At 52.5% G+C, this 12,661-nt stretch overlaps 3 protein-coding genes across 3 annotated transcripts; all 3 read left to right on the forward strand.

Annotated features, from left to right (window-relative positions):
- Positions 1 to 154: 154 nt before the first annotated feature.
- Positions 155 to 1,676, forward strand: ATNIH1004_000954 (fungal specific transcription factor domain-containing protein; the record flags this gene model as incomplete). The annotated part of the gene is made up of 5 exons (XM_033565657.1): positions 155 to 167; positions 221 to 782; positions 918 to 952; positions 1,082 to 1,516; positions 1,651 to 1,676. 5 exons carry the CDS (start codon positions 155 to 157, stop codon positions 1,674 to 1,676), a joined length of 1,071 nt encoding a protein of 356 aa, XP_033431414.1.
- A 2,306-nt stretch (positions 1,677 to 3,982) lies between these two features.
- ATNIH1004_000955 (uncharacterized protein) lies at positions 3,983 to 8,550 on the forward strand (the record flags this gene model as incomplete). The annotated part of the gene is made up of 3 exons (XM_033565658.1): positions 3,983 to 4,675; positions 4,725 to 6,247; positions 7,104 to 8,550. The coding sequence occupies 3 exons, from the start codon at positions 3,983 to 3,985 to the stop codon at positions 8,548 to 8,550; spliced, it is 3,663 nt and encodes a 1,220-aa protein (XP_033431415.1).
- A 111-nt stretch (positions 8,551 to 8,661) lies between these two features.
- On the forward strand, positions 8,662 to 9,696 carry ATNIH1004_000956 (nitronate monooxygenase; the record flags this gene model as incomplete). Its single annotated transcript, XM_033565659.1, has 1 exon — positions 8,662 to 9,696. One exon carries the CDS (start codon positions 8,662 to 8,664, stop codon positions 9,694 to 9,696), a length of 1,035 nt encoding a protein of 344 aa, XP_033431416.1.
- Between the last annotated feature and the right edge of the window lie 2,965 nt (positions 9,697 to 12,661).

The following is a 12,661-nucleotide window of genomic DNA, read 5'->3' on the forward strand; positions in this document are numbered from 1 at the left end:
AGCCCGACGGCAAAAATGTGACGAACAGCGACCGATCTGCGGACGATGCAAGACAGCCAACACGCAGTGTCGATATGCGATCCAATTGCAGTGGGGAGGGAGGGCGTTTTCACGATCGCGATTCGGCGCCTGTGTGGGAACAGGACCTGGAAGCATGCAGAAGCTGGGTGGGTTCATGTTCATTCTCTAGCATGTTGTACAACCATTAATCTCGATGTAGAATACTCACCCGGGGAATTTATCTACACGACAAACGCTTCGTCACCCACAACCCTCGAAAGCCTCCCCTTGACCCAACCGATCGATCCGTTCTCTTCGCTGGCATCGGATCAGAAGGCGTTGCTCCATCATTTCCTCAACGATGCCTCGCAGATCACGGCCTGCCATTCGGGCATGCAACGGGATATTTGCAAGATGCTCGTCCCCATGGCCCTCCAGACCCCGTCGTTACTCTATGCCACCATGGCACTGTCCGCGATCCATCTGCAGGCAGTACACAATCAATCGGAGAATGTCAAGTCGGCGCCTGATATCGCTCATCTGATGGCGCTTAGTCTGGAACAGTTTCGCAAGGAACTTCAGAACCCGCAGACCAAGGGGTCGGATGCCCTGCTGGCAACAGCACGAACCCTGTGTCTCGCCGAGGTTCACTCGGGGGCCATTCACCCCAACTCATGGAGGGCGCATATCGAGGGAGCCAAAGCCCTGATGGCGACCTCAGACCGTCAGGGAGGACTATCGCCTGGGCCGTCGGATGGATTCCGCAGATACCTAAACCGATGGTACCGATCGATTGTGTCTCTCACAGCCTTAACGGGGAATGGGCCCCCCTCTCACGGTGAACGACGAGACCGGCCTGGATATCATCGACCAACATGACGGTCCCGATTACCTCGACGATTACTGGGGGTTCACAGTGAATCTTGCGACGATTTTCCGCAGGATCGGGGTGGTCGCCTGGCGCCGTCGCCAAGGCAGACAAGGCGGCGGCGGCGATGCAACTGAAAACACAGATGTCATCACAATGGTCGTCCACGAAGCGGCAGCCCTCGAGTCATCGCTGCGACAGCTAATGGACCAGGGGGGGCCGGATCAGTCCCCACCTTTTACCCGGGGGTAGTGGAAGGCCTGTCAGCCTCGTGCATCCAGCAGTCGATCCTCTGCAACGAGGCGTTCCAACACAGTGCGCTCATCCAAATCCATCGTCGATTGCGAGACACGCCGGCCTCTGCGCCCGCAGTGCAGACGTCCGTCAAGCGGATTCTGGAATGCACGGCTCAGATCGGACCATCTCCGGGACTCAGTCCATGGGTGATGCTCACGACGCCGTTGTTCATTGCAGGGTGCGAAGCGCAGGACGAGGACCGGGAGACGGTGCGACGGTTGCTTTTGTCACTGCATGATACAATCCGCGTGCCGAATGTGCTGCAGTCGTTGAAATTCCTGGAACAGTATTGGGAGCAAGGGGCGGAGAGTTGGAATGAGTTTCTTGGTGAGTTACCTTACCTTTACATATGTAAGTCAAACCAAGAGGTCTTCTAACCAAGATAGATCGAATGCAATTCGATTTTATTCCATATTAGAGGAGGGGGGGTGGTTATCTTCACGATTATACGTATTTCCTGTGATCTATATTTGTATATAGTGTAGGTGTCTGGGTTGAGCTTAGCGTGTGATTATTCTGATTATTACTCCTACATTCGACCGATCTAGGTATGTTCAATATCGATCGTTTATTTTATCTCGATCGTGGCAATACTATATTCACAATATCGTAGACGAACAGAATAATATAGGACAAAAATTGTCAGGGGAATGCTTGGCGCCCCTTGCAGACAGAAAAATCGGAATGGAAAGCATAACGTGGCCGGTTCCACGGTATGGAGTATGGAATGGACTATAGAATAGATCTGGAATTTGCTCTCCGATGGACCCATTGAAAGTACTCCGTACTCCGTACTCCGTAAGGATATTTATTTTTATCTCCGGGTCAATCGTTTCACATTATACGTATTATATTTAGGTCTTCGCAGGCAATAGTGCAATGTCCGTCTTGCCACACCGATAGTTGGAAACTATACGGAGTAGGCGAGTTGGCATTTACAGTTAGTGAATTGTATTATCATGCTATAACATGGGAATAGATTCTGATTCTCTGTAGGAATACAGAGTATAATTGCTAGAAATAGAATCCTGGCCTCAAAATGCAGACCCAGGTAGATAGGACGGGTGTTCTATCTCCATCCTCCGCTTCATTGTAGAATGGTCCGGTGGTTACTTTAAGCTTCTTGTGTCGTACAGATGCCCGGTGAGTGGTCCTTTCTTTTCTTTTCTTTTCTTTATATTAATGTTATTTATTATTGAGCAGCCACGTTGGATGCCATCCCAGGGTAGTATCGAGGGGCCAATCCAGCCGACAGGAATTCTGACAGTAATTAAGGCAGAAACTCTATATTACAGACTACTATCTGAGCACGGAGAACCCCTGAATCTCCAGTGGGGCATCAGTTCGATCGGCCGCTCTAGTCAGCGCCAACAAGCCGTCCGCCTTATGATTCCGTTTTGTATTCTTGATTCTGTACTCTATTGATACCTTGTATATATTCGACTGTCAGGGGTGAATTTAAGAATATATCTGTACGCATATCTGTGTATATGTATATGTACAGTATAGGTAGAAGAAGGGAGAAATGCCAGTACATATACCGAGGTATATACCAACTACCAAAACGCACGTACAGGGCCCTACCAACGGCGGGTCCCCTCGGTCTCCGGCGCAGTACAAGGAGTTAAGTACCTGCAGCCGCCCCACCTGGCACCCGATTAGGCAGTGCACCTCTCCTTTCACTCGACCCCTTTTGGTCTCCTTTTCCTCTCTCACTTTTTTCTTTCCCCTAATCAACGTCAGTTCGTCACTGTGGCTGCTACTACGGCGGGTGCTATTGCTGCCACTGCTACTACACTACCGCCACTACGACTGCTGCCCCGTGCTCCAGTCCCTAGTCGCGCTTTGTCGCCATGAGGGTATGTCGATCTATCCATAGAACAACAATGATGTCTAATTCTCCAGTTTCCCTATCGTTTCATCGACTGATGCTTTTATTTATGGATTATTTTTTAGAACTCAGGACTGGCACTCTCCAATCAAAATTAATACACCGCAATGGCCCCCGGCTGGGCCTCTCCGCCAGCTCCTGGCCGTTCCTCGACCTCCACGATCATCACCGGCGCCTATCACCACCCGTCATCCCATCCAGGGACTCACCCCAGCCGGCCAAGTCCCCCTCCTCCCGTCTCCTCCTCTTCTACTCCTGCTTCCCCCCCCGTCTCTTCTCCTTCGACTTCCTCCCTCGTGCGTCGCAAACCGTTACCCCAGGATGCATCTCCTGTGATCCTCCCTCGCCGACCAAGGCTTTCCACCTTGTCCTCCATCACCTCCTTCCCCGGGGGCGATACGCCTGCAGATCCTCCAAACCCTACGACTACCCATTCCGTGACAGCCAACCATCTTCCTTTGTCTCCTTCGTCGACCTCATCTTTCCTAGCGTCGGTGCATGACGACCCATCCTTTGTTCCCAGGAACCTGGATAGGTATGGCCCCATAAGGCTCTTTGTTTCTTGGCCCCCTCTCCGCCTCCTCCGGCCCCAATTGACCACCTGGGCTTTTTCTCGCTTTTCTGCTACTTCGGTCATTCTTCCCGTAGACAAGACTAACCGTTTGCTTTGGTTCCTCTTCCCCAGATTTCCCCGTGGCCGTCTTTCCTCGTCACGTCTTCGAATAGATACCTCCACGACTTGGATTCATCTGGACAACGACGACAGCGACGACAACAACAATAGCGACAGGAACAACGGCATCATCAATAAGGCTGGGTATACCTCCCAATTCACGAATGGGACCCCGGTCCATAACCGTCTTGTCAGCGAACCGTTCATTCCAATCCTCCAATCGCCCCCGACACTCCACAAGCGGGCCGCAACCATGGCCCTCCATCCGCCCTCCAATCGTCCGCCACCCCTTCACATCGACGCCGGGGGTCGCAGCGTTTCGGCGGCGATAGATCCGAAACAGCCCAAGACCCCGGCGCACAAGATCAGCAACTTTTTCGGCTGGCGAGCCAACTCGCAGTCCCCCGGCGCAGAGTCATCTAGCACCGAAATCTCGGACACAGGTCGTTCACCGCTGCCCTCCCCGTTTCCGTCCTCACTCCCCAGCGCCTCCTACTCGATCAATCCGTCCACCACGATCCCCTTCGATACCTCCTCTAAGACCGGGCCCGCGCGAAACACGTCCCTCAGCAGTACGGGGGGTATGGAACTCGGATCCACCACGCTGGTGGCGGACCTCGAAAATGAACTGCGGGAGATCAGTTCCGAGTTGGCCGGATCTATCCGGCGGGAGATGGAGCTCGAGGACCTGGTCGAACGCCTCCAATCAGAGATGCCCCTCGACCTGCCCAACCGGCGCACGAGCGATTACTTCTCTGACTCCGGGTCTAGCTCTATCCGCTATGCCTACGATGGGCGGCCGGAGGACGTGGAGAAATTTCGGCGTACCGCCGAGCAAGAACGAGCCCAATTGAAGGTGGATCTGACCCAGAGATGGCAAGAAGAGCGATCCCGCCGTGCGGCTACCGAGGCCCATGTTCAAATTCTGGAATCACAAGTGCAACAGGTGAGATTTTTCTTTCTTTCTATCTTATTTCTTCTCGTTGACTGGTCAGCTCCGACGGGAACGAGTCGAATTCTCCGACTTGTCATCTCGGACTAAAGAGCTGGAGGGCGCGCTCGAGAGTGCCCGTCGAAAACTGGCGGAGGAACGCCAGATCAAAGATAATTTTGAGGACCTCCTCACGGCCATGCGAGTGGAACTCGAGCAGCTGCGAAATGAGCGGGATCAGCTACGGAACGATGTGGTCCCGTCCTTGCAACATGGCCAGGGCTCGGCCTCCAACCCCTCAGAGGTGCAACGCCTGCTCGAAGAAATCGAGGCCCTGAAGATCGAAAATGCATCGTTGGCCCAGCTGCAGGGTAGCCGATTCGCTTCGATTGCAGAGGAAGACGGCATGTCCCCTCAGCGGAACTCCGGGTTGGGACTGTCCCGCTCGAATTCGCTGGCTCGACTGCCGTCGAAGGCGAACGGGGCCAACGGATTGTCCCGGTCGAGCTCCCTGTCGCGGGCGAACTCGGTCGCCGGCCGGGAGCGTGACACACGGGAGTCGTTGGTTGAGCGGGTGGAAGGTGCGGAAGCTCAGCGCGACGCACTGCATCAGGCGCTCCGACGCCTGCTGGACCGGCAAGCCCACGACGGCCGCGAATCGGAGAAACGGATTCGGCTGTTAGAGTTGGAGCTGCTGCGGGCGCAGCAGGCAGGCTCCCCACGCCGGCGGGGCTACGAGCGAGAGGTTCGTAATCTGCGCGAGGAGGTCAACCACCTCCGGTATCGCGCCCAGGAGGCGCTGGACCAGAAGTGGCAATGCGAAAAGGGACTGGCGGGGCTCAAGATGGATCTGGACCGCGCGGAGCAGGAGACCAGTTCGCTGCGGGAGCTGCTGCAGGAGCACGACATCATGGTTCCCGACGAGCCGGGCTCGGAGCGGGGCGGATTCGCTGAGGTGATTGCCACCTCGTCGTCATTGGAGTCGGCGTACAAGCAGCTCCAGGTCGACCGGGCGCATGCGGAGGCGCAGTCGCCACGGGAAGCGCAGGGTGAACTGGCGGCATCGGTCAGCCGCACGGAGCTCCTGGCGCAGAATGTCCGGCGGCAACTGGATAGCAACCAGACACTGCGCAGCCGACTGGCGGAGGCGATCGGCAAGGGCGAGAAGGAACAGCATATCTCGGCAACGCGCATCAACGCGATGCAGGCCCGGCTCAAGGAGCTAGAGGAGACGCTGATGCTGGCGCAGCAGCAGTCGGAGGAGGAAATGGCGCGGCACGACGAGGAGATCCGGGGGCTTCAGGAGTGCCACCGGGCGCAGCTGATGCGTCCGAAGAACGGCGGCCGCAGCCCGTCCAGCCTCTCGCCGCTGCCGCCGTCGACGCCGTTTGGAGCGCGGTCACCGCGACTCGACAAGACGACGAGCGGCGAGGGGATTCCATTGCATCAGGCAGTGGGGTCGGCGGCGTTGGAACAGCGGGTGAAGGAGCTGGAGCGACTGCTGCGCGATGCGGACACGGAGATGCGAGAGGTGGTGAGTCGGATGAACCGGGCGCAGATCGAGGTGGGAGAGCTGCAGTCTGCCAGGTAGGTGTACTTGATTGCATTGATGAGTGATGAGACTAACGAAGTACTATATAGGGACGAGGCGTTGCGACAGACGCGGAAACTTCAAGGGGAGATTCAGGCGGAACGGGAGGCATTTCACGCGTTGATTGATTCTTGATTTCCAGCTTGGTGTTTTGGCGTATACCTATACCTGGTTGTTTATATATACGGACATGGAGTTTTCTATCCCTGTGGCAACCTATACAAGAGCATTCCTTATTCCTTATTCTTTGTATGCATGTATACACGTGACATCTCAGCTGACCGTATATTATTCAGATCCTATACTAGAAACACAAGGATATAATATAACTATATTAACTATATACTATTTATATTATTCACCATCAGTAAAATATACTGGATATCCATGTCTCTGATGCCCCCGGAGTTCAAACACGTCGAAACGCTGATATCCACCCACGACGTCGTGATACTGTTTCCCCTCCAGATCCGCGTAGAGGATGTGCTCTGTGGATTGAAGGAAGTGGGTATGTGTTGACGTGTCTTTCGTCCTCCATTAAAATGGTAGAGGTGAAAGAAGGTACATAACAGTTAGTTGTTCAGTCGTTCAATCATCGAGACTAGTTAAAGAATAGCCGAGCCGCAATACCCGCAATCGCCGCTCACCTTCGTCCATCCACCTCAATGCACAATTGTAGAAGATATATATAAACATAATATATATATTAAATATGCCCTCCAAAAGAAAACGATCCAGAATCGCTTGCATCCCCTGCCGTCAACGAAAACGAAAATGCACCGGCGAAGCCCCCTGTTCGACCTGCACCGACTGGGGATACGAATGTTCTTATGGATCAGACCTTAACCTCAGGTCTAATCCATCCGATCCCTCTATTCCTACTTCCAATCCCAGATCTGAGATTAAATCCGATCTCCCCTCGGATACCCGAGCAGAAGCAAACTCTGGCGCCGCCTTCGTGCGTCGCCTCGGCCTCAAAGTCGACCCCCCAAACGCCCCCAAATCCACCTTATTTGGCTGGAATATCGGCGAACGTCGTCTGCCCTCCGGTCTGGCCACTGTCTCTGCCCTACCCATCGTCGACATCCTGTCCCGCGACGAGATAACGTCCCTGGCCGCCGTCTACTTCGCCAAGGTCGATCCCTGCTATGGCTTCCTGGACGCGCACCGCTTCTACGACCGTCTGAATGCCCGCTGGCGCTCCCCCATGAGTCCCGGCGTGTATGATAGCGTGCTGGCTGGCGTCGCTGCGCTAGGAGGCCTGTTCTCCCATCGCATTGTCGACGTCACCGAGCTGCTGCTGGTGGAATGCGCCCGCTCAGTGCTGGACCTGCGCCATCATAGCGGCGCCCCGGGGCTGGATATGGTCATAGGATGGACCTTGCGTGTTGTTTATATGCGCATGACGGCGTCGCCCCATGCCACCTGGATCGCCAGTGCTACCTTAATGCATCTTGTTGAAGCCTTGGGATTGCACCGCGAGGACGAGACCCCGGAGAACGATTCGGAGACAGCATGCGAACCGGATCTGCGCCGACGACTGGTCGGCGTCGCCCGACATCTGAACCTGTGGGTATCATACGATCTGGGTCTCTCGCGCGTGGTCTTCTGGAACGACAAATGTCGACCTCCCGCGCCACGGCCAGGCGACTTCACCACGGAGCTGCTGAACCTCCTCCCCGTGTCCGCCAGCCTAGGGCCCGAGGAGACGCCGGACGACCGCGATCTGGTGTCGTCGCTGCTGCAGACGCTGGACGGCCGACACACTCAGCCGCCATCCGTCATGGCGCAGTGCAACCTGGTGCTCTGCATCCTGCGACGACTACTAGTGATGAACGCCAGTCTCTCGTCGGCGCTCAAGGACCGCGTGCTGGCGCTGTTCCGCAAGGCGCTGCAGGCGGCGCGCACCATGGTCCGCGACTGCACGCCGTGGCATCATGCGGCCAACGTGCCCTTTCAGATCGTTGGTGTGCTCTTGGATATGGACACGCGGCCGTCGTTGGCCCTGCTGCCGGAGGCGATGCAGACGCTGCAGTTGGTCGCTGCCACGTATGATACTGATACCATGCGCGAGGCTTATGGGACGGCGTGCTGGCTGCTGCGTCTGTATCAGCGACGTCGACATGACGATGTAGAATTGTTGAGTGGCCTCGTGAGCGCGCATCAACCGGAGCCGGATCCAACGGAGTCTACCTTCCATCAGGAGATGTCCTGGCTTGAGGATTTAATCACCGAGATGCCGAGTCTTCAGGGGATGAATCTCTGGGAGTTGGAGGGATTTCCCAATTTTCCTTTATAGATGCATTCCGTCTTCACATGCTCCGCAATAGCCGTTCGTCCCGACTATAAAGCATCGCCCCCCTCCATGTCAATTCCTAATCTACTCCTCCTAGCTAATCCCATCCCAATCATGTCCCTCCCCAAACTGGCTTCAATCTACCCATGGGTCTCCCCCCCATTCATCGTCGGCGCTCCTATGCGCGTCATGGCCGGCCCTGCTCTAGCCGTGGCCGTGACTCGTGCCGGGGGATTAGGATTCATTGGCCCTAGCATCAAAACGAAAGACATGGTCGCTGATCTGGAAGAAGCCACCACCCTAGTCCATGCCTCTCCCTCAATACCCTCCTTACCGTCATCGTCCCTCCCCGTAGGCGTGAGCTTTCAACTCTGGGGCGATGATCTCCAGATTGCCAGCGCCGCCATCAAGCAATTCCAACCGTGCGCCGCATGGCTATTTGCCCCGCGACACGGCCAAACAGATATCGACACCTGGACTCGACGCATCCGCGACGTGGCCCCGCGAACGCAGATCTGGGTGCAGGTCGGAACGCTGCTCGAAGTGCAGAGTCTCACGCAGAGCGTCGAACGACCGGACGTGATTGTGATCCAAGGCTCCGAAGCAGGCGGACACGGCCGTGCTACCGACGGCATGGGTCTCATGACGCTGCTGCCCGAGGTCGCGGACCTGGTCGCATCCTCGGGGATCCCGCTGTTCGCGGCGGGAGGGATCGTGGATGGACGAGGGGCCGCGGCGGCGCTTTGTCTCGGTGCTGTCGGGGTCGCGATTGGGACGCGATTCCTGGCATCTATGGAGGCGCGCATCAGCGCGGGATATCAGCAGGAGGTGGTGCGGGCGAACAATGGCGCCGTGTCGACGACAAGGACGTTGTTGTATAATCATCTGCGAGGGACATATGGCTGGCCGGAAGGTTATAGTCCGCGGACGATTATCAATCGGTCGTTTGAGGAGCATCAGAAGGGGAGACCGTTCGAGGAGCTGAAAGAGTTGCATGATCGGGCGCTTCAGGATGGAGATGCTGGTTGGGGACCGCAGGGGAGATTGGCGACTTATGCGGGAGCAGGTGTGGGATTAATCCATGAGGTGCAGGATGCGGCTGATATCGTGAGAGATATTCGAGAGGGAGTGCAGAGACTGGTCAGGTAGTTACATTTACATCTAAAATATTTACATAGTTTACATCTAGAATGAATACCAATACAATATGAATATAGATGAAGATATAGAGAGATGTTTGTCTGGTTTGTTCCGCTTGACCTCAATAGGGAAGGCAAAATGTAATTTCAAAAATTGAAATTTCATGAAATCTGGCCTCCTGAAATGAAATCAAAATCTGTGAAATTGAAATTGAAATTAAGCTAATCCAAAATAGGCAATATTAAAGGTCATGTGCTTTGTTACCAGAAGCTCCGATCCTCTGCTGTTGAGTAGGTTGTTGATAATGGTCCGCCACCCCATGAGACCATTCAGACTGACGCTTTACTCCGCTACCAGTACCACTACTTATTTCAATACCATGGATTTCGCCCGTTCTGATAGAAGCTGAAGGCCTGGGACATGTTAAAAGGGGATTTGGTACAGATTTTGTCTCAGTATGCGAATTCGAAAGCTGGGGGGACTTGAGGCTGAATTTAACACGGAATTCAGTCTTGAATTTAATGCAGAAACAAGTGCCGGGTTTGTTGCAGTTGAAGCTGAATTTAATGCAGAACTTAATACTGCAATAAGTGCTGGATTCGACGCTGGTTCTGGTGCTGGATTTGGTACTGGGTTCGGCACAGGGTCCGGTGGAATATCCTCCTCAGAGTCTGAAGTATCAAGCACCTCTAATAGATAGTCCTGCACCTGCTTACGCTGCAGTATTCTTTCTATCTCCTGATCTTCCTCCTCAAGAAGCATCTCTTGGGTAACGGTAGGTGGCGAGTCTGCACGAAATTGTCGTTTGTTAATCTGTATATAAAGTAGCTTCTCAACTCGGTGAGATTCAAGCCGATTCCGGATCTTTGTATGCTGCAGATTCATCTGTGAAAATGCTCTCTCAGCTGCAGCAGAATTAGCAACAGTATTACACAGACGGCGAGCAAAAGGAGCAAGAGTAGGAGCAAATTCTGCCTAAATTAATATAGGTAAGTATCTTGCTTAATAGCATATAGCTTTAACTTACTGCCTCAAGCCAAAAGAGAGCTGGTGTTCTTGCTTCCCAACAAGAGGAATTATAAAAAGCACCTGTTCTTTGCCGGAATGCCAGAAATTCATGCCATGCAGTAGATCTTCCATCTTCGCTTTGAAGTGGTCGTAAAGCACCTTCAATATGGCGTCGTGCGCTCTCATCAAGTTTGCCAGGAACTCTTGCTGGATCAAGATGATACGCTACCCAGTGAAGTGGCTCTAGTTGACGTAGCATTCGAGTCTGCCAACCAGTGCCATCTAGATAAGAATAAAAATCATCTTTAAAGGATGTCTGAGCAGCAAGCGTCCGCAGAGTCTCATGGAGGGTTAACCACCGCTGCGTTACCTCCATGATTGATGAATTTTGGGCCTCAGATTCCTTCTGAGCAATATGCAGAGGCTTAAGGATTTTTATTAACTCCTTTAGCTCCCACCAAAAGGCATGAGATTTAGTTGTTCTAATCACCTCTTTCCCTTTTATGGTAGAAGCAGCAGGAGTAATAAGAGCCCACTCACAAACTGCTTCCTGGCAATCATAAAGAGAAGTAAGCATGCCATATTGAGTACCCCATCGGGTAATAACTGCTGCAATTAAAGCCTTTCGATGGCCCCATTTCTCAATCTGCTTTGCTTGCAGCCTTGCATATTCAAGAGGAGATTGGTGAAAGAACACCACAACTTCAAGAGCTGATTTAAAAACCCTTTACTCGTTTTAGGGATCTTAGAAGCATTAGGATCAAGAATATCCTTCATAATCAGCTGTAGACCATGAGAGTCACAGGGAATCATAAAGGCATGCTTAAGCTCTGGTTTCTCTGACAAAATTTGCCATACTGCCTTCATAACACAGCAGGTATCCGTTGAAATGGAATTAATCCTCTTCCAGTCAACAACTTTATCAAGCTCCAAGAGAATATTATGGAGCCTTTCAAAATCCATTCACTAATTGTAGCAGCATCAAGCGTCTTATCTTCCATGTCATGTAGATGAAGAAACCATGATTTTGTGGGTGTTGTAATAGTCATAGCAATAACCCGTTGAGAACGTATATTTGTTGTCTCATCTACAGAGATATTTAGAAACTGACTTCTCTGTAGCTCCTTCCGAACTTTCCCTTGTATCTCGATATATGATTCCTCCAGTAAGTCATCAGCGATTCGATGGCGGGATGGGATTTGGTATACGGGATTTAGAGCATGAATAAGATCTTGCATCTCTTGTTGCTCGAAAAGGCTAAAGGGCCTGCCTCCTGTAAAACACACCTGAGCTAGTAAGCGATCAATACTTCTACTTGGTTTAGAGGTAGGGAAGCTTAATGGTTTCTGTCTCTTTCCAGGAGTATTCTCGGGGTCCATAAGAGCCTGCGCGCTGCTACATTTCTTCACGTGCTCGCACTGGCGTGTAGTGTTTTTCGCTCGAACTTTGAAGCACCCAAGGCATTTTACTTGCGGGACCTAGCCAAAATTAATAAAGCGTACGTGTGGACGTGGGTGTACAGTCACCTTTGTGCTGCCCCTTACTACTTCAAAGCACTTCTGAAGCTCGATCTCGGTGTAATGGATCTTGTCAGGAGAATCTTCAGCCATGCTGATGTTGATAATATTACTAGTTTAAAATCCTCCCCGTCAATATATATATATTGGTAATGGTTGCTACCAGTGACACTAGGCATTTTAGATAAGATAAAGAATTGGGCAGAATCTGGGCTGGATAGGCTCTTATTGGCTGCAATACTCTCACCGCATATAATGACTAATCAAAATAAGCCCCTTGAAATGTAATTGAAATCGATAAAAAGTTGAAATTTCAAGATTTCGTAATGAGCTCGCCGGTATTGTCATTACACCAACACTAATTCGAGATAGGGAAGGCAAAATGTAATTTCAAAAATTGAAATTTCATGAAATCTGGCCTCCTGAAATGAAATCAAAATCTGTGAAAT

Source organism: Aspergillus tanneri, assembly GCF_003426965.1.
Source record: "Aspergillus tanneri strain NIH1004 chromosome Unknown AapTan_2_pilon_pilon_pilon, whole genome shotgun sequence".
NCBI classification, from domain to species: Eukaryota; Fungi; Ascomycota; class Eurotiomycetes; order Eurotiales; family Aspergillaceae; genus Aspergillus; species Aspergillus tanneri.